General features: G+C 39.8%; 1 protein-coding gene across 2 annotated transcripts in view; it reads left to right on the top strand.

Moving 5' to 3' along the window:
- Nucleotides 1-21,339: 21,339 nt before the first annotated feature.
- The window catches only part of ZCCHC2 (zinc finger CCHC-type containing 2), a 102,200-nt gene continuing 97,156 nt past the window's right edge, over nt 21,340-26,383 (top strand). The window contains exon 1 of one of the 2 annotated variants that reach the window (XM_056824237.1): nt 21,340-22,823. In XM_056824237.1, coding sequence (XP_056680215.1) covers nt 21,837-22,823 — 987 coding nt within the window. In that variant the 5' untranslated portion in view covers nt 21,340-21,836. The remainder of the gene's footprint in view (nt 22,824-26,383) is intronic. The other variant, XM_001375824.4, reaches the window with a different exon arrangement.

Raw genomic sequence — 26,383 nt, 5'->3', positions numbered from 1 at the left:
GCAGTCTCGATGCTAACCTCCCTTCCCTGCCAGTCCTCCTGATGTCCCATGCTACTGCACCCCGGCAAATGTTTTCTGTCTCAGTAGTTTAATGTGGCTGATCTAACCCTCAGGTCCATCCCCTAGGTCCACCAAAAACAACAGGGTGCAGGGGAGTGGGATGGGATTCACCACTATTTTCCGGCTTGACCTAGGGCTCTAACACTTCAGTGATGTAAGTCATAGGATGGACTTCATTGCTGTCACAGTAAAAGCTATCTCAGGGCATTCCTCAACTTATAAATAGGGCCTGTTACTGATGACAGGGAACACTTTCCACCTCCAGAGAAAGAACTGTTGGAGCTGGCTGTTACATCAGTGAACTTGCACTTTGGGTTTTATTCCTGGGTTTCGGTTATTATGGCTTGGCTCTTACAACTTTGACCAATATGGAAGTGTGTTTTGCATGACAATAAAAAGGGAGGAAGAATCCAGCTATAAAGCCAATCATTAAAGAAAAAAAAAATAGGGCACAGTGCAGAAGTTAGCAAGTCAGTTGTTTGGAATGCAGAATACATTTTCCCATAGGAACAATGTTATAAATGGTGGTTAGATTTCCAGGGCAGCCCACAGAATGCTACTTAAATATAATGTAGCTGAAGTTAGATACTGTTATAGAACCTAACTCGCATTCCAAGTTGCAATTTGAAATGCCAGGAATACACACACCTTCCTTCATTCTCCCAGAAGGGTGGGAAACTTTTCTTTCCTTTACCCCACCACTGGCAACAGTAACAGAACCCCTCTCATTCTTCCAGTTGTGGCTCCAGTGGTGGCAGGTTGAAACTGGAAAGGGCAGGGGCTGTGAGGGTAGTGGAACTCCTAAAGGTGGGGAGAGGGAAGTTTGTGCCCCACTGGGAGGAATTCTACAGTAGTGACAGGCAGAATACAGCCACTACTGGACCATAGGGAAGATCTGCAAATGGGGACCTAGTGGGGGAACAGACTTTAGAACCACGTGAGGATTCTGTGGGCAAGAGGGTGGGAGTTCCAAGGAAAGGTGGCAGGGTTATGTACTTGTGAGTCAAGTGTAAATAAAATAATCTTTAACAGTGAGCTAAACTTATACCCCAAAAATATGAAAGAAAAGGGGAAAAGGACCATGAGTAAAAGAAGCCTTATAGAATTTCTTTTTGTTTAGAGTCAAGTAGTGGAAACTAAGAGAGTACCCATCAGTTGAGGAATGGCTGAAAAAATTCATAGCAAATCAATGTAATCGAATATTATTGCACCACAATAAATGATGAAATGAATGGCATCAGAAGAGAAAAAGAAGTGGACTGACTCTTAATCTGGCCTTACACATTTCCTAGCTATGTGATCCTGAGCAAGACACTTAACCCTCTTTGTTCAACCTTTAGGACTCTTCTGCCTTAGAACCAATATACAGTTTTGATTCTTCCCCCCACCCAAAAAAAACCCTTACCTTCTGTCTTAGAATCAATACTAAATATTGATTCCAAGGCAGAAAAGTGATAAGGGCCAGGCAATTGGGGTTAAGGTCATATAGTCTCGAATATGAGGTCAAATTTGAACTCAGGACCTCCTATCTCCAGGCATGGCTCGTGAGAGGCACCTCTGTAGCATAGTAGATTGACAGCCAGACCTGGAGACAGGAGAAGCTAAGCTCAAATCTTGCCTCAGATACTTCTTAGCTATGTGATACTGGGCAAGTCACAATCCCAGTCACCTAGCCCTTGTCACTCTTCTGTGTTTTAGAATTCATATCATGACAGAAGATAAAGGTTAAAAATGGAAAAAAGGGGGCTAATTCTAGGCTTGATCATATAATCAGAAGAAAAATATATCCTATTAATAATACTTTTTTGTCTTCTCTGTATTAAATGGGAAAGTGCCAAAATAATGACTTTTGTCTGAACCCTTAATATTTGTATCAAAATCAATACATCAATGATATTTTATATCAATATCATATCATATCAAAAGGTGGAAACTTTGAATAAGCCTGTCAGTATATTTTACATAGTGCTTTATTGTGGACTGAGCTCTTCATGCTCCTTTATCAATAAGAATGTATTATGCCAGCTTTTAGCACTGAGTTTTAGTTTCATTTCATATTCTGCCACATAAGTTTCAGTTTTATTTCCTTAGGCAGTCCTGTTCAGTTCCTAGTGCTCTAATCTGTTCCTTTTTGTTTTCATTGCCCTTTGTGTTTTTCTCTCTTCCTCTACCTTTGCTTTAACTGGGTTTCTCAACTACCACTCCCACAGCTTCTCTTTTTAACTTGTCTTTTTATTTTTTTAACTTTATGGACTATATTTTATCTGTCACACTTGAAATTTTTTTTAAAAACTCAACTATCCCTGGGAGGAATAGATACTTGTAAGACAGGATAGGCTAATCCTCAAATGGACTTCTAATAACAATTATAAGATTTCATATAATTAGACTTCCCAGCTCTTTCTGAAATAAAAATAAAATGCTTCTAGGTACTTAGTATGATAAATGTCCCAGCTGTTGCGGCAATTCAACTGGACACTGCTTGACCTTACTCTGTTTGCATTTGTGAAACAATGACCTAGGCTACCAAGAGTCATTATTGACAACGTCTGAAGCTGAATCTGGGCTTCCTAAATCCTCAATTTCAGATATGGCATGGAAAAAAGGGTTTAATAACTAGCATTTCCTATACTAATTGTTGCTCTGGCTCTCCTGAAAGAAACTGAGCTGTGTTTCCTTTTTTCCTTTTCAATGGGTCCATCTTATTCCTGTTCTTGTTCCTGATATAGAGGTCACTGATTGCCAGAAGTTCCCATATTTAGGTAACAAAATGCTTGAAAGAGTCACCCATGACTAAAACAAGTGACCGGTCAATTAGATCATTGTGTGAGTTGGACAACAGCAGTAAACAAGTAAACGTTTTTTGGCCACTTTAAGTAGTCACACAGATTGTAGAGTACAGCTTAAGGACAAGCAATTTAAACTTTAAAGAACTTAAGCTTGAAAGTAAAGAAGTCTCCACACTTGTGTTAATGAGCATCTTAAAATGGTAAGGGAAGATTGTTTAACCATAGCTGGTAGAGTTAGCCATGTAGGATTGTTTTGAGTAAGCTACTGGGGCTGGGGAAGATGGGAGATAGTGAAGAAAAGGACCAAAATTTTAGATTCAGGATATCTGGATTCAAATTTTCACTGTGTAACTTATTAACTACATGACTTTAGAGAAATCCCTTAACTTCTAAGACTTTGGTTTTCTGGTATGGTAACATAACATTACAACGTATCTTAATGGTAAAATCCTAGCACCAAAGAAGAAAACTGATAGATTTCTCAAACGTGTTATATTATTCTATATTTAAGCCATATATCTAAGTCTCTAAAAGATCTTTCTCGTTGCCAAATGATTCCAAGATTGAATGTAAAATCAGGTACCAGCTAATCAATAACTTTTTATTATGTGCATCATCCTTTTTGAGAATGAGTTCCAGGGTCAGGTCCCTCCCTGTGCCTAGGTGACACAAATTTCCACATGCCCCGTAACTATTTCTGAGGTCTCATTTGTCCATAATTCCTGTGTCCAGTCTTGACTATACTCAATGCCTGTGGAGTATTTAAGAAAGGTATATAAATCCTGAGCCATGTCCTCATAGGTGTGTAAAATCAGAGAAGACAATTAGAGAGTGAAACAAGATAGTGAATGATCAAGTGCCAAGTGGGCATACCACATTGTCACCATAATAATATAATTACAGACGATCTATGCACAGCTACTAACATAAAAGTATAAACTAGGTGTGAATAAGTCTTTCATCAATTTGGAATAAGTGAAATATTTTAATCATTTAATATCAGATGTCTCCACACAGGAAATTTATTAGGATTGGTTGAAAAAAATCAGAGTCATTCCTGGATCTATTACAGCAAACCAAAGCAAAAGTGAAAATTCCAGCAATCAAGCCAGTATAATGGTGATCAAGGGAACTGCCCAGGTTAAGAAGAAGACTAAATAATTCTATCTCCTTCCCACTTCCACTACCATTGACCAGAAAATAATCTTGGGAGCAGTACTGGCTGATGCCAGTATCTTCATTGGAGAAGACAAACTACCTAAGGACAAGCTAGATCCACCAAGGAAATGCATCTTTATTTAGGATTCTATACCAATACCAATCTTCAGAGCCCAACAGAAAGTTATACTTCAGGGGGCACTCCATGAAGATTCTATAAAGAAAAAAAATAGAACTTCCAAAGTGATTTCTCCCTTACCACATGCTTTCAAGTCCTGAGTCCTCTATTCCTCAAATGTACAAGAAATCAAGCCATTCCCCAATTGACAAATGTTCAAAGGATATGAATAGTCAGTTTTCAGATGAAGAAATCAAAACTATCAATAATCACATGAAAAAGTGTTCTAAATCCCTCCTGATTAGAGAAATGCAAATCAAAACAACTCTGAGGTATCACCTCACACCTAGCAAATTGGCCAATATGAAAGTAAAGGAAAATAATTAATGTTGGAGGGGGTGTGGCAAAATTGGGACATTAATGCATTGCTGGTCAAGTTGTGAATTGATCCAACCATTCTGGAAGACAATTTGGAATTATGCCCAAAGGGCTTTAAAAGAATGCCTACCCTTTGATCCAGAAATACCACTAAGTTTGTTCCCCAAAGAGATAATAAGGAAAAATACTTGTACAAAAATATTTATAGTCGCACTCTTTGTGGTGGCAAAAATTTGGAAAACGAGGGGGTATCCTTTGATTAGATTAGAGAATGGCTGAGTCCTCTATCCCTTGAGATCCTGTGTCTAATTGTGGGAGAGCATATCTCAGACTTATGGGGCAATTATTTTGTATTAACTGTTTTAATTGTACCATCTTGGCAAATATCCCTTTCTAAAAGCTAATTAACTCTAGCTGATAATCAATAGGGAGCATACCATATGAGGGAACACGAGAAACAGCATGAGAAACCTTAGCCCCTCAGGGTTATCTCTAGTATCCTGCAGAGAGGAGTTGGTAACCACTCTCCGGAGCTTCAACCTGACCTATGTGTGTAGAGTTTGGGGAATTAGCCCCAGAGGAGGTACTCTACAAAGTCCTAAATTGTTGTATGGATAATAACTAGTAAAAGAATTCTGAGAAGGGAGAGGTTAATGCTGATTTCTGAAAAAGCTAGAGAGAACACTTATGCCTTCTCAAAAGAGGTAGAACCTGACCTTGAAGAACACATGAGATAGGTTAAAAAGAGAGGCCAGAACAGGTCAAGGAGGGGACATAGCATTGGGAAAGATATGGAAGCAGGAATGTTCTTATCTAGGGTAGATCATGTACACAAGTAAAGTATGTCAAGTATAAGTTGTACATAGAAAAGAAGAGTTTTACTTTAAAACAAACAGAAAACCAAATGCCTGTCTCACAAGAGTTCCTGTGAAGAAACTGAGTTACTATTACTGCTACTACTACTACTGCTTACCACTGCTGCTTCTATTATTAGTACCACCACTACTACCTTCGTTGTTGTTTTTACTCTTACAACAAAAATTCAAGTCAACCACAGGTTAACTAACCCCTTCTATCTCAGAAACATGATTTTCCAATCATGTGTACCTTGCTCCTGCCTTAATTTCCCCAAAGATTCTGTTATAAAATCTTTCTATATTATATCATTCCTTCCTAATACATAGTATTATTCTTTCCTAATATATGTATAATTGACAACCCTTACAAAGACTTGAGTAATCAAAGGACTCTTGATGGTAGTAGCAATCTTGGGCATCCCTCTATGCCAAATGATTAAATTGTATTTACAGCAGTGTTTTCTTTATACATTTGAATAAGTTTCCTTTGGGGAAGCTAGGTGCTGCAGTGGATAAAATGCTGGGCCTAGAGTTAGGAAGATCTGAGTTCAAATCCAGTTTAAATCCAACATTTATTAGATGTGTGCCCTTGGTCAAGTCACTTACCCCTGTTTCACTCAGTTTCCTTATCTGTAAAAAGTGTTCTGGAGAAAGAAATGGCAAACCACTCTAGTATCTTTGCCAAGAAAAAAGGGGATCATGAGGCATACAACATGACTGGACTGAACAAAAAGGTTAATTTGGGATTCTTTATACATACTTTAGAAATATAATTATCACATCAACTTAGAAATATTTGTTGAGCACTTACTGCATGTAAGTACTATGGAGAATGTAAAGAAATATGAGGCACTGTCTTCAAAGACCTTGCAAACTAATTGGAGATATTTGCCTTCAAATCCTTTCACAAAGTAGTTAGTGGCATACTGGATAGAAAACTGGACCCGAGAATTCAGCATAGAACTGAGTTCAAATCCAGCCTCAGATACCTGCTAGCTTAACCTGTCTGCCTCAGTTTCCCCTACTGTGAAATGGAGATGATAATAGCACCTATCTCACAAGGTGGTTGTGAGGATCAAATGAAATATTTGTAAAGTGCTTAACAAAGCTCCTAGCAAGGGCAGCTGGTACATAAGATAGAAAGCCAGACCTCGAGATGAGGTCCTGGATTCAAATCTGGACTCAAACACTTCCTAGTGGTGTGAACCTGGACAAGTCACTTGACCAAATGCCTACCACTTAATGCTTATCTATCTTGAAACCAATACTAATCAATTCTAAGACAGAAGAGAGGGGCTTTATTTTAAAACAAATAGAAAAACAAAGCACCAGGAATACAGTAGGAACTTAAATGTTTGATCCTTTCCTTTGTTCCCCGTCCAGATGTCTCCCCATTCCTTGAGAAATCTTCACTGGATCCATTTGTCATTAGTTTCATCCTCTATCTCTTTTCCCTTTTGTGATTAAAGTCCTTGAGAAAGACCACTCACACTTGATGTCTCCACTTCCTTTCCTTTCACTTTTTTTAACTCTCTTCAGTCTGTCTTCCAATCTCATCATTCAAATAAAAATGCTTTCTCCAGTTACTGATGATCTTTTAATAACCATTGATTGGCCTTTACTTAATCCTTATCCTTGACTTTTCTGCAGGTAACCTTTTTATCCTTCATATTCTCTTCTCTCTAGGCTTTCATGACATGCTGCTCTCCTGGTTCTCCTCCTACCTGTCCGATTACTCCTTCTCAGTCTTTTTTGCTGGATCTTTATCTAAATCATGCCTATTCACTGTGGGTATCCCCCAAGGCTCTGGCCAGATCCCCTTTCTCTTCTTCTGTTATAGTATCTCGCCTAGTGATCTCATCACTTCCACATCTCTCCACAGATGATTCTTAGATTTGTCCAGCCCTGACCTCCTTTCTGACTTCCAGTCACACATATCAAGCTGTCTATTGGATATCTCAAACTGTACATCTTATGCACAACATGTCCAAAATTTAGTACATCATCTTCCCACCCTTTTCCTCTCCCTAGCTTCCCTATAACTGTAGAGGATACCATGATCCCCAGGCACCTGGACAAACAATCTAAGTATCATCCTTGACTTCTTACTCTCCCTGTTGTTGTTGTTCAATGATTTCAGTCATACCTGGCTCTTCTGACCCCACTTGGGGTGTTCTTGGCAAGGATACTGGAGTGGTTTGCCATTTCCTTTTCCAGCTCATTTTACAAATGAGGAAAATGAGTTAAACAGCGGTAACTTACTTGTCCAGGATCATACAGCTAGTAAGTGTATGAGGTTGGACTTGAACTCAGGTCCTGTTGATTCTAGGCCTGGTACTCTAACCGCAGTGCCACCTAGATGACCATTTTACTCTCCCTAACCTACCCCCTCCATCCATACTCCATTACAGGACAAGCCCTATTCTATCTTCCCAACAGCTATTGTTTATACGCCCTTCTCTCCTCTGACATTGCCACTATCTTGGTGAAAGCCTTGATCTGATTGCCTCAAGTTTCACCCCATTTTAGCCCATCTGCATCTCAGCTGTCAAACTGCTTTCTAAAGCACAAGTCTAAGTCACCCCCATCCCTCCAATCTCATCATCTCCTTTGGCTCCTAATTGCTTCCAGGACCAAATGTTTAAAAAAATCTTCTCTTTCGTTCATAAAGTCCTCTATAATTTGAAGTGGCATAGTGAAATAGAACACAGAGCCTGAAGTGAGGGAGACTTGATCTTATTAGTTATGTGATACTGGGAAAATCACTTAACTCCCATCTGCCTCAGTTTCCTCAACTCAAAAATGAGAGTCTCAATGAGATCATATTTGTAAAAGTATTTGGCACAGTGCCTGGCACATAGAAGGCACTTAAGTATTTATTGATTCCCTTCTCTTCCCTTTTTCATACAAGAACTCCTGTTTTGTCATCTGACTGTCATTTATGCCCGGAACTTTGTACCCCTTCATTTGTACCTCCTAGCATCCCTGGCTTCCTGCAGATTTCAGCTAGTCTCACCTTCTGCAGAAAGCCCATCCTGAGTTCCCCTCAATACTACTCCTTCTTCTGCTGTTTATCTGCAGTTTATCCTGTTTGTTCACAGTTGTTTGAATATTGTTTCCCCTGTTATTTATACCCCTTTATTTATACCTCCAGCACTTAGCACAGTGCCTGACACATAGCAGTCACTTGATAAATGCTAGTCAGTTAACTGAATGATTGGTATGAAAAACTAAATCACAATTACTTCCTAGAGCACAGGTCTGCCAACAGCATTTCTCTGCTGGAATAGCTTCAATGGTTTCCCTGTTATCTCTAGGGTCAGATGTTAGCTCTTCTGTTTGGCATTTAAAATCTCTCAGAATCCAAATTCGATCTATCTTTCTATACTGATTTAATTTATTTCCTAGGATGTATTCTACATTCCAATAGAGCTTCCCTACTTGTTGTTCCTGATACATTACAGTCAAATTTTCTACTTGGGTGCTATTGCAAAGACTGGCTGTGAGGTATAGAACATCTACTCTCCTTACCTCTGCCCCTTCAAGGTTTAAGGGTCATTCTCTATTTGATCCTTTTTTCGGATCCACACATTTATTAGTATTTGCCCTCTCCCTTCAGAAATCACTTCATTTTACTGAATTATCTATGAACATATTCTCTGCTCTCCAAATAGAATGTAAACTCTTTGAAGGAAGAGAATAATTTATTTTTTTCTTTCTATCCCTAGCATGAGTCATAGCACTTGATATATAATAGGTACTTAATAAAAGCTTATTGAATGTACAAATGAATTAAGGTGGAATGTGATTTTAAAAAATTAAATTTTATTAATATCCTTTGCTTTTACATCACCTTCATTTTTAATGTCATGCCCCCTTCCTAACAATTAAGTCATTCCTTGCAAAAAATATTTATAAAGGAAAAAATGTTCAGAAAACCATTCAACATATCAGTTGAGTCTGACATCGTCTGTCATAAGCATAGTTCTTCACCTATGCAAAGAAGAGGAGATAATATTTTCTCAGTTCTTTCCCAGGACTTGGCCATTATAAAAATACCATGTTCAGTTTTGGTTTTTGTTCTAGTTACCTTATAGTCATTTTATATATTGTTTTCCTCATTCTGCCTACTCATGGTGCTGTTCTGATCATCATATTTAGAAAATTAAACTTTAATCTCTAAAAGCTAGAATTTTATTGATATCAACACATAATAGTAACCTAAATAGGTACATGAAAGAACCATACAAGTTACCAAAGAAAATTCTAAAGAAAAAGAAAGTCACGTCAATAAGCATTTACTGCTTTTAATATTCCAGGCATTGTGCTAAGTACTAGGAATACAAATGCAAGCAGAAAAAAAAATACAGTTCCTCCTTTCAAGGAACTTAACATTCTAATGGCAGAAGACATCAAGAGGGTAGCCTACAGAGGAATGAAGACATGAAAGAATATTCTAAAAAAACAATTTACTTTGGAGGCAGCTATGTGGCTCAGTGGATTAAAAGTCAGGCCCAGAGATGGGAGATCCTGGGCTCAAATCTAGCCTTAGACACTTCCTTGCTTTGTGACCCTGGGAAAGTCACTTAACCCCCATTAACTAGCTCTTACCACTCTTCTTTCTTGGGACCAATAAACACAGTACTGATTCTAAGAAGGAAGGTAAGGGATTGGAAAAAGTAATTTACTTTGAATTGAATAATCCTCCAAATCATATACTAACTACATTGGCTTATATTGTAGCAGTAAGATAATGAACTTAGTATGTCCTGAAAATTTCTAACAGATATTTGCAGTAATTATGTTGTAAAGCATTTGCTGACTCCAATTCTTTCATTGTGTAAAGGATGAATAAGTTCTGTTACGTTTGATTACCTGTGACAAAGATGATGAAACATATAAACCATTTATCCAATTTAAAACATCTTTGCCCCCACAGAACCCTGTCCATATCTAGCTAAAGCTCTGAGCCATTTAAAAGAATTTTTAAAAAAATAAAAGAATTTAAATAATTAGAATCCCTTTTCTATGTAAAATACAGTATAAATAAAAAGACATGGTCTTCTACCTCCTGATCTCAAGGGGGACTTCTTCAAAGTCATTAGAAGGATAATTATAAAAACATACCTCAAGATAGGAGCAGCTCCATAAGGTTTTTTAAATATGTACCCAGGCCAAAGATCTCAAAAGACCAATAAATTTCAGAAATGTCATCCCTGAGCTGAGCCACCTATTTCCTGGACAGTCAAAATCTCCTAATCTAAGAAAGTGAAACTGCTGATACACTTCATTAGGAGCAAAGCTTTTTCCTCTCTAAGCAGGCCCAATCCAGTCTTCATTCATCATGTAGTCCTGCCAAAGATTTGTCATTAATTGTCCACTCATAAGAGAGGAACTAACAGTCTCTGTTGAGACCTCAAGTCTTATCACAGGTCTGGGAAGAATGTCAGAGGCAATTGTGTTCCATCATCTTGGAACCCAGACAGCTATGCTACATTATCCAATAAACTCTACTTGGATGTAATAGTTAGGTTTTGGGCTCTGCTTTTACTTTTTAGAGGAGCAGTGGTAACACATCACATAATCAACCACTTGGGGTGTTTGCAGTGTTCGGGGAAGACCTCTGGTGTGAGGGCTTGCCGAACTCTTTCCAGGGCTGATTTCTTCCTTTGGTGTCCACCTACCACCCAGCTCTCAACTGTGGTTCCAAGAAGCTGTACTATGCATTGTAGCCATGTCCAGGTCAAAAACATCTCAGCAGGCCAGCTAAACCAGGATGAGGGAACTTACTAGCCTCAAACCTATTGATGAATTAGTAGCCTTCACCCCAGGCATGTGAAGACTTTCCCCCAGTAGAAGGAGCAGATGAGATGAGAACAGAACTAAAGGTCATGAAAGTAGTTAAAGCAGGTCCTGTAGAGAGCCTAGAGTTTGGTTACATATCAAAGAAGTCAAAGTCATCCACTGAAGTGTCTTGACTTTTATCTTGTTACAGATGACTCTGGAATACAGAGTGAGGTTGGCAACTTCAAGCATCTCTCCCTCACTTAGAACCAATTTACACACCAGTCAAAAGATATCACCACTGATTTTGGTCTTCTTCAGGTATGAAGGACTGCAACCAACTAATCAATCCACTTAGAAAGTATTTGCTGATAAATTTGGGAGAATGGGCAGGAGAAATGGATCACCTCTCTAAAGTGATATTTTGTAATTACTCTTACCTGTGGATAATAATCAGCAGCAGAGGAAAACTAACTCATTGGAGAAAATATCCAAGAAGAGGGAAACCAATAAAATCTGTGGCTTCAGAGGTCTGTATACTACTGGGCATATTAACATTTTTTAACAAAAAAATCACAGTTAAAGGAAATAAATTGTGACCTTATTGTTACTGAGATGTAATGGGACTGTTATTCATAAGTATAAGTTCTAGAAGGGTATATCACATCAAAGGGAATTTAAAGTATCAACATATATTAAAGATGTATTCATTTGATGAATTTATGAACAAAAAAAGAGAAGCATAGAGATGGAGAGAGAGTGATGTGAGGATCAAAGGAGAAATAAATAGAAGGGATATTATTATTGGAGTATATTATAGGCTACTCATCCAGAAGGAAGAAATGGATGAATTCAGGATATAAATCAAAAACTGGGACTAAGGCATGATATACTAATGGTGAGAGATTTCAACTCTCTGGATACCTGCTGAATATCTCCTTCCCCACCATCTCCATATCTCTCTCTCTCTCTCTCTCTCTCTCTCTCTCTCTCTCTCTCTCTCTCTCTCTCTCTCTCTCTCTCTCTCTCTCTCTTCCCTGATGTTCTTCTCTCTTCCTTGCTTTTAAAAGCAGATGATACATGAACAACTTTGTCACTTAAAAGGCAGAGAGCAAGTGACAAGGACAACTTATTCAGGAACTGATTCTGATCAACAAGGAAGATGTGCTTGCTGAAATATAAATAGTGCAAGGCTTGGGGGAGAGTGACCAGTCCAACTTAAAATTCGTGATCCATAAGGAAGAGAAAATTGGGCATAGTTTCACATGCATTCAAGATTTTGGACAATCAGATTTTGAAGAGTTTAGGAAAATTATGGCAAGGACTCTATTACTTAAAGATCTATAAGGGAAGTCAGCCTGAGAGGAATGGGAAGCCTTTAATTATGAAATTATAATTCCAAATCACAAATGAATCCAATGAGAGAAGGATCCTTCTAATGAAACTTGTGTTAATGCAAAAAGAACTTAACCAATTTGGATTTTTCAAAGAAACAACTGGAGACTGAACTAAGGGCAAATAACTAAGGAAGACCATGAAGAGTGGAATAGAACTGCAAGAATAGTAACAGGATGTAAAAACTCTGAACTGAGGTTGTTGATGGAATTGAGAAAAACCAAAAATACATTTTTTTTTAGTTCTAGTATGTTGGGAATCAAAGGGAAAAATCAAAGAACCACTAGGTCTATGATTTTAAGTGAGTAGATCACTGGGAATAGATGACAGAATATATAGGGAACCCTAGCTACTATAGTTCCTAACATGTCGTACAGAACTCTTATTTCAGTTGTATTTTATCTGGGAAGGAGAATGACCTTCAGACTAGAAACAAATATAATTTATTTGAATTTGAGAAGCATTTAATTAAAATGATCAAAACAGAGAATGAATGAAAAATAAGTGAGGAGATAGTAAGAGAACATCAAGTTGTTTTCAGTGAGTTCAGGTCACAATGACAAGATAATATATATTATATTTATTATATATTATATATTCATATAAATATATATTTCTATCCCACGGTACTGAAAGAATTAGAAGATGTGATTACTTAGATGTTGTCACTGGTCTTTTTTTTTTTAATCATGGATAATGAGAAGAGTTGCTATAGACATGACTTCTGCAAATCATAGAATTTATAACCTTGAAAGGATCTTATTGACCAGTAGTGTTCTATCACAACCATACCCTCAATTTCCTGTTCTTTGCCACCACAAAAAAATGCTGCTGTAGGTATTTTAGAATTTATAAGTTCTTTTCCTTTGCCCCTGATCATCTCAGAAATAAACCTAATGGTGGTATTATTAGGTCAAAAGGTATACATGGTTTTATAACTCTTTGGGCACAACTCCAGATTATTTTTCAAAATGGTTGGATCAGTTCACAGTTCCATCAACTGTATATTTTTCTAACATTTATCATTTGGTCTTTTTATCATTTTAGTCAATCTGATAGGTCTGAGATGATATTTCAGAATTGTTTTGATTTATATTTCCCTAACCTGTATTGATTTAGAGCATTTTTTCATGTAGTTACACATAGCTTTGATTTTTTTCAAACAAAAACTGTCTGATTATATCTTTTGACCACTTATCAATTGGGGAATAGCCTCATATTCCTATAAATTTGACAAATTTCTCTATATACTTGAGATATGAGACTTCTGAGAAACTGTCTCTAAAATTTTCCCCCAATTTACTGCCTTCCTTTTAATCTTGACTATATTAGACCTTTTTAATTTAATGTATTCTAAATTATCCATTTTATCTCTCATGATGCTTTCTGTTTCTTGTTCATTCGTAAATTCTTTATCTACCTATAAAGCTGATAGGTAAAATGTACCTTATTCTTATATTTTTGCTTAAGATATCTTCCTTTATCCCAGGCGTTCATTTTGATCTTATCTTGGTAAATGGTGTAAGATATCGGCCTAAATCTACTTTCTGCCAGACTGCTTTGCAGTTTTCTCAACAATTTTAAACAAATAGTGAATTCTTTTACTTGGACCTTTACTTTTGTCAAACACAAAGTTACTATAACTTTTTATAGCTGTTTGTTGTATGTCCATCTGTTCCACTGGTCTGCTTTTCTTTTTCTTAGCCAGTACTAGATAGTTTTGATAATTACTACTTTCTAATACAGCATGTATTATATAATACATCACTTCCCTATCAGGATGTAGATAGCATGCTTTATCGTCATCCTATGAATTAGATTTTCTTAAGTCCAGGGTCACAAAGATTTATTTTTCAAAATTCTGTATCCAGAGTGGGAGTTAATAACACATATATGGCTTGTAGCTCAATCTTGTATAGCATATGATAAAGTATTGCTACCATGTCCTACTTCCTAATCACTTGTTAAGAATCATTTACATTGATTTAAGATTTACAAAGCAATTCCCTTAGAACAATCTAATCAGAGAGGTAGTGCATGTATTATCTTCCCTGATAATTATAGATCAGAAAACACACATGGTAAAGGGAACATGATGAACTTAAATCCAGGTTTCCAAATTTCAGCTCCAGTGTGCCTTCCATTCCAATTGTAATCTGCTACTACCCACATTATGGTTTGATGTTAATTCAAAGTCATGACCATTGGGAATAACATCCTAATAGTCACTAAATTACCAATAAGATTCTTAGGTGTTTCCCTTTTTACTTAATACTCCACCTTCAATACACTTAATAGAGTTGTGAATTAATCTAACCATTTTGAAAAACTATTTAGATTTATAACTAAAGTGAACAAAATGTCTATATCCTTTGATCCCAAGGAAGTTAAAGATTGAAAGGTATCACATACACCAAAATATTCATAGCAGCATGTAGCTGCTTAATAGCATCAAGTTGAAAACAAAATAGATGTCCTTCAATTGGGGAATGGTTAAAAAAATGTGATATATATATGTAATTAAATACTTTTATGCTATAAAAAAAAACCAGACACGAAAACCATAAAGAATACCGAAAACATGGGAAGACTTATAGGAACTGATGTAAAATGAAGTAAGTAGGATCTGGAAGACAGTAAGCATTATAACAAGACAATATAATTAGAAATAAAAAAGTGAAAATGAATGCTGTATAATTATAATGGTCAAGCCTGAACTTGAAGGTAAGATAAAAAGGACCTTTCCTTCTTTTTGTGTGTGTGTAGAAGTTGGGGACTTTAGCATATACTATCAGTCTTAATTGATATATTGTTTAGTTTTATTAAACAGATTTTTTTCTCCTCTCTTATTCTTTGCTACAAAGGAATGAGGAGGAGGAATATATTTGGAAATGAAGTTGGCATAAAAAATATATCAATAAAAAGTAAAGGAAAATAAAACTAATGCCCCCCACTTTAAAGTTAAACCTAGAATTTTTCTGTCATTCATTCATTTGAACATGTTTTATAATAAAGAATGGCATATTCAAGACAAATAGCATTACCAGGAGCTTAAATAGTTATTGAACTTTGTCAATTATAGTAAATACAGGTTTGAAGGCTCCGAATCCTCTAAGCAGTAATGCAAGGGCCTGGCCAATTTTAAATGTTGGGTCATGGGGGTTAAGTCAAAGAGACCCAAGTCTCTAAAAAGACTAAAGTGTGAAAAACTCAGTCCAAATTAGAAGTTTCTATCTTAATTTCTTTTTTTCTCCAATCAAATATTTCTCACCAAAATCCCTGTACAAATATTGATCTTGATTCAAATAATTAAAAGGCCTAAAGTGAAAGGAACATCTTTGTACTAACATTCACCTTACTGATGAGCTTTAGGTTTTGGGTCACATCTATTGGCTCAGCCATAAGCTGATAGTATTGTATATTTGATAAAGGAACTAGAAGGGATCTGGGATTATGCCATCTAGTCCACTCATCTGAGAGAAAACTAAGGACCAATGGAGTTGTTACATAATTAAGTTCACAAAGTAAGTAATAAAGCTGGGATTCCAGTCTAGCTCTTTTGATTCCAAAAATCCATCGTTCTTTCCACTGTTCTTATAACAATACCAAAGAATGCTAAGTGAAATTGTTGGTCTAGAAAGTGCAGTTGTTTCTCTTTAATCTCTTCTGGAATACATCAAATCTTCAGAAGCCCCAAACACAAGCATACATATCTTTCATGGAGTTCGAAGAAACCCCAAAGACCTTTCGTTAAACACATCACTTATTCAGAATCCCTTCTACAATATCCTAACTAAACCTTTGCTTAGAAACCTACATTAAGGAGTAATTGAACCCTTCAGGGACTAGCCCATCCTACTTTGAGATCATTTTATTAGGAAGTTTTTGTTTTTCTATATTTACCCTAAATCTATTTCTCTACAACTTTACCTGTTGATTTTAGTGCTACTCTCTGGGTCAAAGAGAACAAATTTAATCACCCTTCCATATATTAGCTCTCAGTGATACTGGGATATGTCCATGAACAGGAAGGCAAATGAACCTGCCTAAGAAATCTGATCTTTTGCATCCTAGTTATTTTGGAAGGTACCAGAAAGTTGAGTTAATTTAAAACTCCCTTGGAATTTGGTTCTATTTGTCAGGAGGACTAGACTGAGTCAAACCAATCTCATCTTCCCATATGAATCCAGCCTTTCAAGAGTGGATCTATATTTCTCAGGAAATCCTGAAACCAAGCCAATTTCCAGGATCCATCTATACCAATAATCAGAGACAAAACAAATGTCTAAGATAGCTGTGGAATATTCTTCTCCTCATTTACTTTGGTTTCAGGGACACACCAAAGAAGCTGGAAAGTCCTTTGTAAAGTATAAGCCAGTAGCCCTTCCTCCTTGTCCTGATGGAGACTGCAGAGTGAAATTCTCTAATACTAATCGGCCCTGGACAAGTACAATTTCTGCTCAACTAACTATTAAGAGAGTTAGAACTGTCTGACCTAAATCTATCCCTAGAAGTAACATTTACAAACTGGAAAAAAAATGCAAATGGGGATATGGGCAGAAGATCTCCCATATATCAGGGATAGAGAGCAGGGTAAATTTTCAAAGACTTGTGAAGCATATGCATATTTTTTTTTCCCTTCAGTAACTACTTAATTGCTACCTACACTCAAAATTTATGCTGTTCTATCAACTCAAAGAAATGAGAAAAGGGTTTAAGGAACAACTATACCTTCCAGGTTTTCATTGAACATAAATGAACATGAAAAAATAGTTTAAATGTCAAAGAAGAAAAATGCTATGAAGAGACAGAAAGGAAGAGAAAAAGAAGGACCATGGAACAGTGGAAACTAAGTAATAAACACGTTCATTTGCCTTCCTGTTCATGGACATATCCCAGTATCACTGGAAGTCCACTGATTTGGTTAAACCATTTTTAATGCTACAAAACATTCAATAAAAAAAATATTTTTGCTTAACGTATAAAAGATGCATTTTGTTTGAAGACAGGATAGCAATTATATTCTATTTCAAGGCATAACTGAATTTCTAGATTCATTTTGAAATTTTAAACTTTAAAGCCAAAATCATATCAAATGTCTCTTACAAAGATAAATAAATTATGAGAGGATGCATGCTATAACAATGGACTGGTAATTAGGAAACCTGACTAGTTGCCATTGTATGGTTTGGAGCAAATTACACTTTCTTCAGGCCTCAGTTTCCTCATCTGTAGAATAAAGAAAATAAACTAGATGCCCTCTAAGGTTCTTTCTAGCTCTAAAACCTATGAAATCATATATTACTATTGTATACATACAAGCACAATCTGGTATTCAGAAATTTTAGGGGGAATTAGAAATATATAATAATAATTTGGAGATATTTCTCAAACACCTTTCCAATTCAGGGAGATAATATTGAGGTATCACATAGAAAAAGCATTGCTTGTATAGCAAAGTGGCCCAAATGAACTGGATGCATACTTCAAATAGGCAATGAGGTGTTATTGTTCCCTGTATAAAACTATGCGTGACTCCATTTGGGGTTTTCTTGGGAATATTAAAATGGTTTGCCAATTCTTTCTCCAGTTTATTTTATAGATGAGGAAACAGAAGCAAATAGGGCTAAGTGATTTGCCCAGGATAATTTCAAACAGTTCGTGTCTGAAGCCAAATATGAACTCAGGAAGATAAGTTTTCAAGACTCAAGACCCTTAAACTCTATCCACTGTACCACCTAGCTGCTCTAATGAGTTAGGTGGGTCTAGGATTGAATAGGAGGAGATCAAGCTGGATAATATTTGACAGATTGTGAAGCACTTTCACTTATCCCAAGATGTTTTTCACTCCAAAAACTGAAAAAGAATATATTTCTAAACAGCATTATACATGAATTAGGGGAAAAAGTTTCAGTTTCCATGTATCCATTGGTGTTTTGGTTTGGGTTTTTTTTTTCCCCACCAAAATTCACTTGATAATTATAGCACAGCAAGATCTCAGAAATGTAAAAATTGCAGCAGACAGGTTTTTGTGCATGATGGTCACAAGTGGGATATATCATATTACCAAGAATGATTTGTTAGTCAGAAGTGTCATAGAAGATATCATTTCTGGCATGCTTAAAGTAAAAAGGAGATAGGCTGTTTAGGTCAGTCAGAAGAGGGATAACTGAAGGGCATCCTGTACTTTTACCCCCAAACATCAAAAGAACAAAAGGATACCTCCAGAATACTGGGTAGGCCCTCTAGGGATGTTTCCTGGAAAGCTAGATAAGAATCCCAGAGAATGAGAAAGCAGGGATGAGTTGAGGGACTATGATATTGAGCTTATGGCTCCATAAAGTATGCCATTTAAATGAGGACATTTCTTTAACAATCTTAAAAAATTAGGTGGACGAGAATAATATTGTAGTTGTGATTACATTTGAAAAGTTGAGGAATCTCCCTATCAAATGTTTTGTGATTTATACAATACAGAATGTAGAAGTCTCCTCCCCCAAATCCCATTAGTTATATCTCTGAAAGTCTCAGGGGCAGCTAACTATCACAGTGGATAGAATACCAGGTCTGAGGTCAGGAAGACTCAATGACCTTAGACACTTACTAGGTATGTCATATGTGACCCTGGATAAGTCACTTCACCCTGTTTGACTCAGTCCCTCATCTGTAAAATGAGCTGGAGAAGTAAATGACAAATCACTCCAGAATCTTTGCCAAGAAAACCCCAAATAAGGTCACAAAGTGTTGGATACTACTAACTGCCAAAACATAAACATGAAATTCTGATGGACAAAAATATGACCCAGCAGTTATTTACATGACTTGCAAATTGTCTAGTCATATTATCCTTGGTAAATCAAAGTGCATATAGAGAGTGAAGGTATCACACAAAGGGTTATATATAACACTTCCACTTTTTAAAAACACAGGAGATAGAATTCTAGAGGCAGAAGGTTCCATAACTGTTGAGGTTGTCAGTTAAGTTGAAGAAGTCTAGTAGACCCCTGATAAGAAACAGAATAAACAATAAATGGCTTAATAAAGTTGTCTTCTTTCTTGCTTTCTAATGAATGGTTCTCACCTAGTTTGTGCCCAAAGAATAAGGCAAGGGCAAAGACAGAAGAAAAGTCTAGCCATCCTTATTGTATTTACACTGGACTTCTTGGGTGCTAAGGCTTGATTTGGGAATTGCTCTGACTTTCTAAATTGGTTCCTTACAGTTTGAAGTTAGTGAGATGAATAAGGTGGGTGGCCTCACAGAACGGCTAGAATGTGATTATTATTTTTCTATATGTAGTACTCCTGTTTCCTTATACTGAAAGTTGATAGGGTTCCCTCCTCACCAAAGTAGTGAGCTCTATTATTGACAAAATTTCCAAAGTAGACAAAACCATCTATTACAAGGAAGGAAACTAAAGAAAAAATTTTATTTTTGGATTATCTGGATTTAGAATAAGTATCAGTATAATAGTTTTAAAAGAGCATCATTATAATAGTTTTGGTTGATTTTTTCAAACTCAAAAATGTTAAGTGTTATTTGAAATATTCCAAGATTTTTGTTTTAACTTAGACCTGAGATATATGGTTACTTGTAAAATTCTTATAGACATAATATTCATTCAAAGGTTTGAAAGCTCAAGTAAGTTAAGTAGCACAGAAATATATTCAATAGATGAGACAATTGACAAAGAAATGGAAACCCTGGGGCTCCGTTCCTAACTAGAGTTGAAATTCTTTCCCAACTATTTTAGACAAAAGGAAATTATAATTATATTATTTTGAAGATCTTCATATCAACTACATTATCTCTTAGTCCAGGCACTGTTAAAAATAATTAGTATTTAGTCAGCTCCCCAAGTACAATTGGACTATTTTGACATTCCTATGTAAGAGTCCCTTGCTTCTTTTCTGTAAAAAAAATTTTTTTAAATCTGCCTCAGCAAATGAGTCATTAGAGAATTAAAAAAAAAAAAGGGCTTTGCATATTTGAATTTTCCTCTCAGCATAAACTACTCCATTTCTTTGAAACTTTAGTCTGCTGTGTCTGTCTTAACTTTAGGCAGCCAAGAAGCTAGGGAAGCTCTGGGAGCACGCCCTGAGGTTAGCATTCCTGCTGGAGAGAGGAAACCCTTCCTCCTGCCAGACCGGGGGGGGGGGGGGGGGGGGGGGGAGGGGGAGTTGGAGGAAGATGCGCTCCCAAAGGACCCCGGGGCGCGCAGCTGTCAGACATAGGTGGGGGTAGCCCAGGACGAGGTGGAAGGTGCAGCAACAGCGAGGAACTGAAGGGAACAAGTAGAATTTCCCGGCTTTTCTGAGACCAACCACCGCTTGGAGAAATGCGACGCAACGGGGACCTGCGTGGAAGGTACCAGACAACAGACCAGATGGCCAGAGGAATGAAATTCCCTACTTCTTACATAACGTGTCGCACCCACACATACACCAAGTCCGTCACACAAACACGTACACACCTTTCTCCATTCCCTACCCTCACCCCCCACCCCACTTCCGTCACCTCCTCCCTTAGCTCCCCCTCCTTCGCCGTGGAACCCAAAGCTATTTAGGACCGCGCGGAAGCCGCGAAGTGGGGGTCGAGGGAGACTAGGAGTAAGGAGGGGGCGGGGCCTTCCGAAGCGGGCGGCTCCAGAGGCCGATGGGTGTGACGCACAGCAGCCTCGGCCTCCAGCCACGGCCGCTGATTGGCCAGAGAGCCAGTGCGTGGATGCCGGCGGTGTCCATCGCTCCCTCCCGCCCCCCTACCCCGCCCCGCCCCTCCCTTCCCCTCCTTTCCCTCCTGCCCAGTCCTCGCCAGCCTGTGGGGGAAGCCGCTTCGCCGCCGCCGCCGCCGCCGCCAGGGCTCTGTGTGTGTGCGGGAGGGAGCGCGCGACACACACGTACGGAGTCACCGAGTCCGAGAGCGAAGGGCGCCACCGCCCGCCCCGCATCCAGGAACACCCCATCCTCTCGCCCCGGGTGGGAGACGACGACGACACCGCCTGCCGGGACCGCCACCCCTCCCGGCTGCCAGAGCCGCCGCCTCCGAGCTTAGGAGAGACCCGCCCCCAGCCTCCCCTCTCGTCCCCTCCCCCACCCCGGACCCAGGAGACGGCGGCATGGAGGGGCTCGACTCCTGACTCCCCGGCGACCCTCGCCCTCGGCTCCCGCGCGCCTGCCGCCGCCTCGCCGTCCTGGTGTCCCCGTCCCCCGCCTGCCCGCCCGTCCCCGGCCGCCGCCGCCTCCCCCCTGCACACGCTCCCCTCCGCCTCCGCCTGCATGTCCGCGCCGCCTTAGCCGAGGATGCTGAAGATGAAACTGCCCCTGAAGCAGACGCACCCCAAAGAGCAGCAGCAGCAGCTGGAGGCTGAGGAGCAGGAGGCGGCGGCGGCGGACGGGCGAATGGGCGTGAAGGACCCGCTTCACCGGCGCGACTGTCACCTCCCGCTGCACCCAGTGGTGCGTCCGCCCCTGCCTCCGACGCCGCTGGGCCCAGGGGGGCGCTGCCTTCGGGAGCGGCCGGGCCCGCTGCGCGGCTTGCTGCTGCCGGGGCCGCCTGTTGCTGGCGGGGCGGCGGCCGTGGCAGCGGCGGCCGGGGAGGGCATGTCTCTGCAGGGTGGCTGCGGCCCCGCCTCGCTGCTCCGGGACCAGGAGCGGGTGTACGAGTGGTTTGGGTTGGTGCTGGGCTCAGCGCAGCGCCTCGAATTCATGTGCGGGCTGCTGGACCTGTGTAACCCTCTGGAGCTGCGTTTCCTGGGCTCGTGCCTGGAGGACCTGGCCCGCAAGGATTACCACTACCTGCGGGACTCGGAGGCCAAGGCCAACGGCCTCACGGACCCGGGGCAGCTCGGAGACTTCCGAGACCCTGCAGTCCGCTCCCGCCTCATCGTCTACCTGGCGCTGCTGGGCTCAGAAAACCGGGAGGCTGCCGGGCGTCTGCACCGCCTCCTCCCGCCGGTGGACTCGGTGCTCAAGAGCTTCAGCTCCGTCGTCGCCTGCGGCCCCAACAGCCGCCCGACCCGCAGCGACCCAGAGCCCAGTGAAGAGAAAGCGGACAAATCGGAGGAGCGGGGCCCGGAAGGGAATGGCGTGGCGCCCCGAGCTGACGGGTTGGGGTTTGGGGCCCAGGAGGAGCTGCTGCTGCTTTTCACTATGGCCTCCCTGCACCCGGCTTTCTCCTTCCACCAGCGGGTCACCCTGAGGGAGCATTTGGAGCGGCTTCGGACAGCCCTTCGAGGGGACCAAGAGGATGGAGAAGAACAGTGCAACTTCACTGCCCTGAGGGCCCAGGTACACTTTCTTCCGATTGGGGGTGCGAGGGGAGTCAAGCTTCCTGTCCAGTATATGGTGCTGCTGTTTCTGGACTTAGAAATATCCTTACTAACCAGCATCTCTTAGTCTTCGGGGTTCCTCCCACTATTCTTCTGGCGATTTTAGTATTAAGAACTCTTAGTATCTTGTTTTCCATGTACTCGACCATTCTCATCCCCACTCGCCATCCCAGAAGGCTCTAGAAAGCATCCCCAGTGGTAGAATAATAGCCAGCGAAAATGGGGATCTTGGCTTAGGCCCCCATCATCTCCTTTGGAGTTTCCATTTCTTTTCTTTTTTCTTTTGAGCCTCCCCAGGGGTGCAATGAGAAAGCTACCTCGAGGGACTTAACTTTCCCATTGAATTTTTCTTAAGTAGATTTAACCTTTTATGATACATATTTAAAAGCCTTATTTCCCTCACCAAAAGTGACTTAAATGACATCAGGTGTGTCCAACCCACAGGATTAAGGTGTTGATTGCATCCGAGAATAAACTGATTTTTGGCACAGCCTAATTCAGAGGAAGTCTGATGGCCTTCTAAAAGAGCTTAGTGGTATAAAAAAAAAAATCAAATGTGAATCTATTCATTTCAAATAGAAATAGTTCGATATGTTCTTGTAAAGTAAACCAAGAAAGACTAGTTGTTGTTCTTCACCTTTGCATAACCTGGCACACTGGCCACTTTTGGTTGGGTGAGTGTTCAAACACTTAAGTCCATACCATATATTGGTCCTTTAACTTATAGGCACAACTGTCATTTCCTAAGGATTTAACTAAGCAGTCTAGGTGCAATTGAGGAGAATGTATTTGAGCCACTTTTTAAACATTTAGATTTTAAAATTAGATTCATAGGCTTTTTTAAAAGCCATTTTTGGCCTAATGCAGTATTCCAGTCAGTTACAGTTTAGGTGCCTGGATTCAGTACTTAACAGAACTCTGTTTTGTATGTATGGGCTACATATGCCCCCTCCACCTCTTTCATTCCTTTAAATCTCATCTTTAGAATTAGTATCTTTTCATGCAAAAAAACCCAAATTGGCTGAGAGGATTTTGTAACTCTTGTATCCCCCTAACTGTGGCTTCCCAAAGAGATATTCTTTTTCCTTTTCTGAAAATTTAGATAAAATATGCAGAAGCTGTATATAAACTCTTTCTAAAACTAAGGTAGTTTGCTATGTGGATTTAATTTTCAGAAGTTCTCTAGTATTATTTAAAATGGGTATGAGGTCAACATCTGTGGTTTTATGATTTGAGAATAAAGTTTTAACACATTTAAGTTTTGTTTACCACAATTTACTGAGAAATTTTTTTCCTGGGAAATAGAGGTGGCTGAGATTTTTTCTTCTTATGGATGTTTCATCTGTTCTCAGGCACTTAATATATATTTTATTGCAGTTTCTTAAAATTTAGCCTGTATGGAAGATCATACATTTAGAGGGTGTGGGCAAGCCCAGTTGTAATCTTGAGGGAAGGGATGCATATGATGACAAAATAATTTTAACATTCCCTCAGCACTCAAAAAAATAATGAGTGTTTTGAGACTTTACTTGACAGCAATGTTCTAATATCAGTCAGCCTTAAGCAGCTAGAAGCTGAGTGTGGTCTTGGATACAGTTGAACTAAAACATGGTTCTTTCTCCTCAGAGAACTTACATTCCTAATTACCTTGATTTGTTCTCAGAATTGATCAGTAACTCCCATAGATATCTAAGCTTGATTTTGATTTTCTGGGAAAGTTATTTGGAATAGAGAATTGTTGGGAGAAAAGCAGATGAAAGAAATGCTATATAAACATGAACCATTTAAAAAATATTGCCTGCAGGCCAGGGCATTTCCTGGCAACCAGTGACCAGTTGGGAGAGAGATGGATGAACTCGGAATGGGCACTCTGTTATTAATTTTAGCAAGTTATTAATTTTCAGGAGGTAGAGAGAGGTAACAGCTGTTTTTACTACAAGTGATCTTTTTGGAGGCTGGTTTTCAAACTTGTCCTATGAGAAATAAATATGGTGTTTTAACCAAATGTTTAGGTCCTAGCATTTACCCCCTTCATCTAATCAAAACAATTCAGGCACACCAGCTACTTATATTCTCATTGCATTACACTAGTACATTTTGCTGAGGAAGAGCCCGGAGAGGATACACATTCTCCACCCTGTAAACGCAAGTCCGCCGCCCCCCCCCCCCCGCACTTAAATTCCTCCTGGGAATGACTGACCACCGTACCCACACAGCTGTTCTTCTGACCTCCCTTGCCTGTTGGATGGGGTCAGGAGAAGGGAGCAGCCAAGGTCGGTGTGTGGAGCAGAGGTTTGAGGAGCTATTTGGCGGTTTGGGAGGGAAAAGCCTTAAGCCTCTAGCCTCTTGGACAATTTGCCTTGAGGGTCTTGAAATCTGTCCCAGATTTAAGTCCACTTGGCTGAAAGGATGGGGCGGGTGTGCCCCGGTCACGTGCTACCGTGGCACGGTCCGGGGGTGGGAAGGGGATGGCGTTTAGCCCCGGCTTTCCATGCGGGGCTTTTCCTCCTCCCCCCTCAAGATGGCGGCAGGGGCCTCTCCCGTCACGTGATAAGAGTAGTTGGGTCCCCGCCCCCTTTCGGGTTGGCTGGGAACGAGCTGGGGGCTGGGAGCGTCAGTCTTTATGTAAGCTCCGCTCTTCGGTCTTGCGGGGGGGGGGGGGGGGGGTTGGCGAACGGGGCATACGCCTTGGCCGTGGGGCCAATGGGAGGCCGGGGCGGGTCTGGGGCGCACGTCGCTGTCCCTCCCTGTGCGGTGGTGGCTAGTCCCTCCGCTGTGTCCTCCGCAGGTGTGTACCCATAGGAGTTTGGAGCATGACTCCAGAGGTCAGAGATTTGGGTATTAGGATTCCCTTGCCCGGCGAGGTGCAGGGTGCTTCAAAGAACAGATTCCTCAAACGCAACCTCAATTTCCAAAACTTTTCATTGTTTCTCAACAAGTGTGCCAGTGCCTCAAATTGTCGTTTTATTTGTTTTCTCTGAAATGTTTTTAGTATTTGGATTGGTGCTTCAACAAAGTAACAAGAAAAGAACATAGCAAGGCTGTAGTTTTTATGTCATTCAGGTCATAGAAAATTGCGGAAAGGTAACCTTTCCAGCGAACAGAATGTCTTACCATACGTCGCAAATAACGACATATTAATTGTTGGGTCCAGTTAATTCTTACACGTTTCTGCAAAATGTTTATCCTTTAAAAAAACAAGTTATTTTTACATTTACATTTTGGTGTTTTTGTAATACAGAGTTTATATGATTATATAGTAAATCTTTTATCTATTCCTGAGAATGCAGGATTGCTGGTATTTGGTGATTTAATTTTAGAGTTGCCTGGGGGCACCAAGAGGGTAAGTGGCTTACCAAGAAATTATGTATCAAAGATGGGACTTGACCTCGGGTCATATCTTGATTCATAGGATGCCTTTAACCAAACTACCTCTATTCTGTAAATGTATTTTATTATCATTTTAGATGTTTGGAGATATTTTTTGAAATAGCGTTTCATAAATTCAAATATGGTTCA

Source organism: Monodelphis domestica, chromosome 3 (genome assembly GCF_027887165.1).
Source record: "Monodelphis domestica isolate mMonDom1 chromosome 3, mMonDom1.pri, whole genome shotgun sequence".
In the NCBI taxonomy this organism is placed as follows: Eukaryota; Metazoa; Chordata; class Mammalia; order Didelphimorphia; family Didelphidae; genus Monodelphis; species Monodelphis domestica.
Note: the sequence above shows the minus strand (reverse complement) of the source record. Positions and strands in the feature narration are given on the sequence as shown.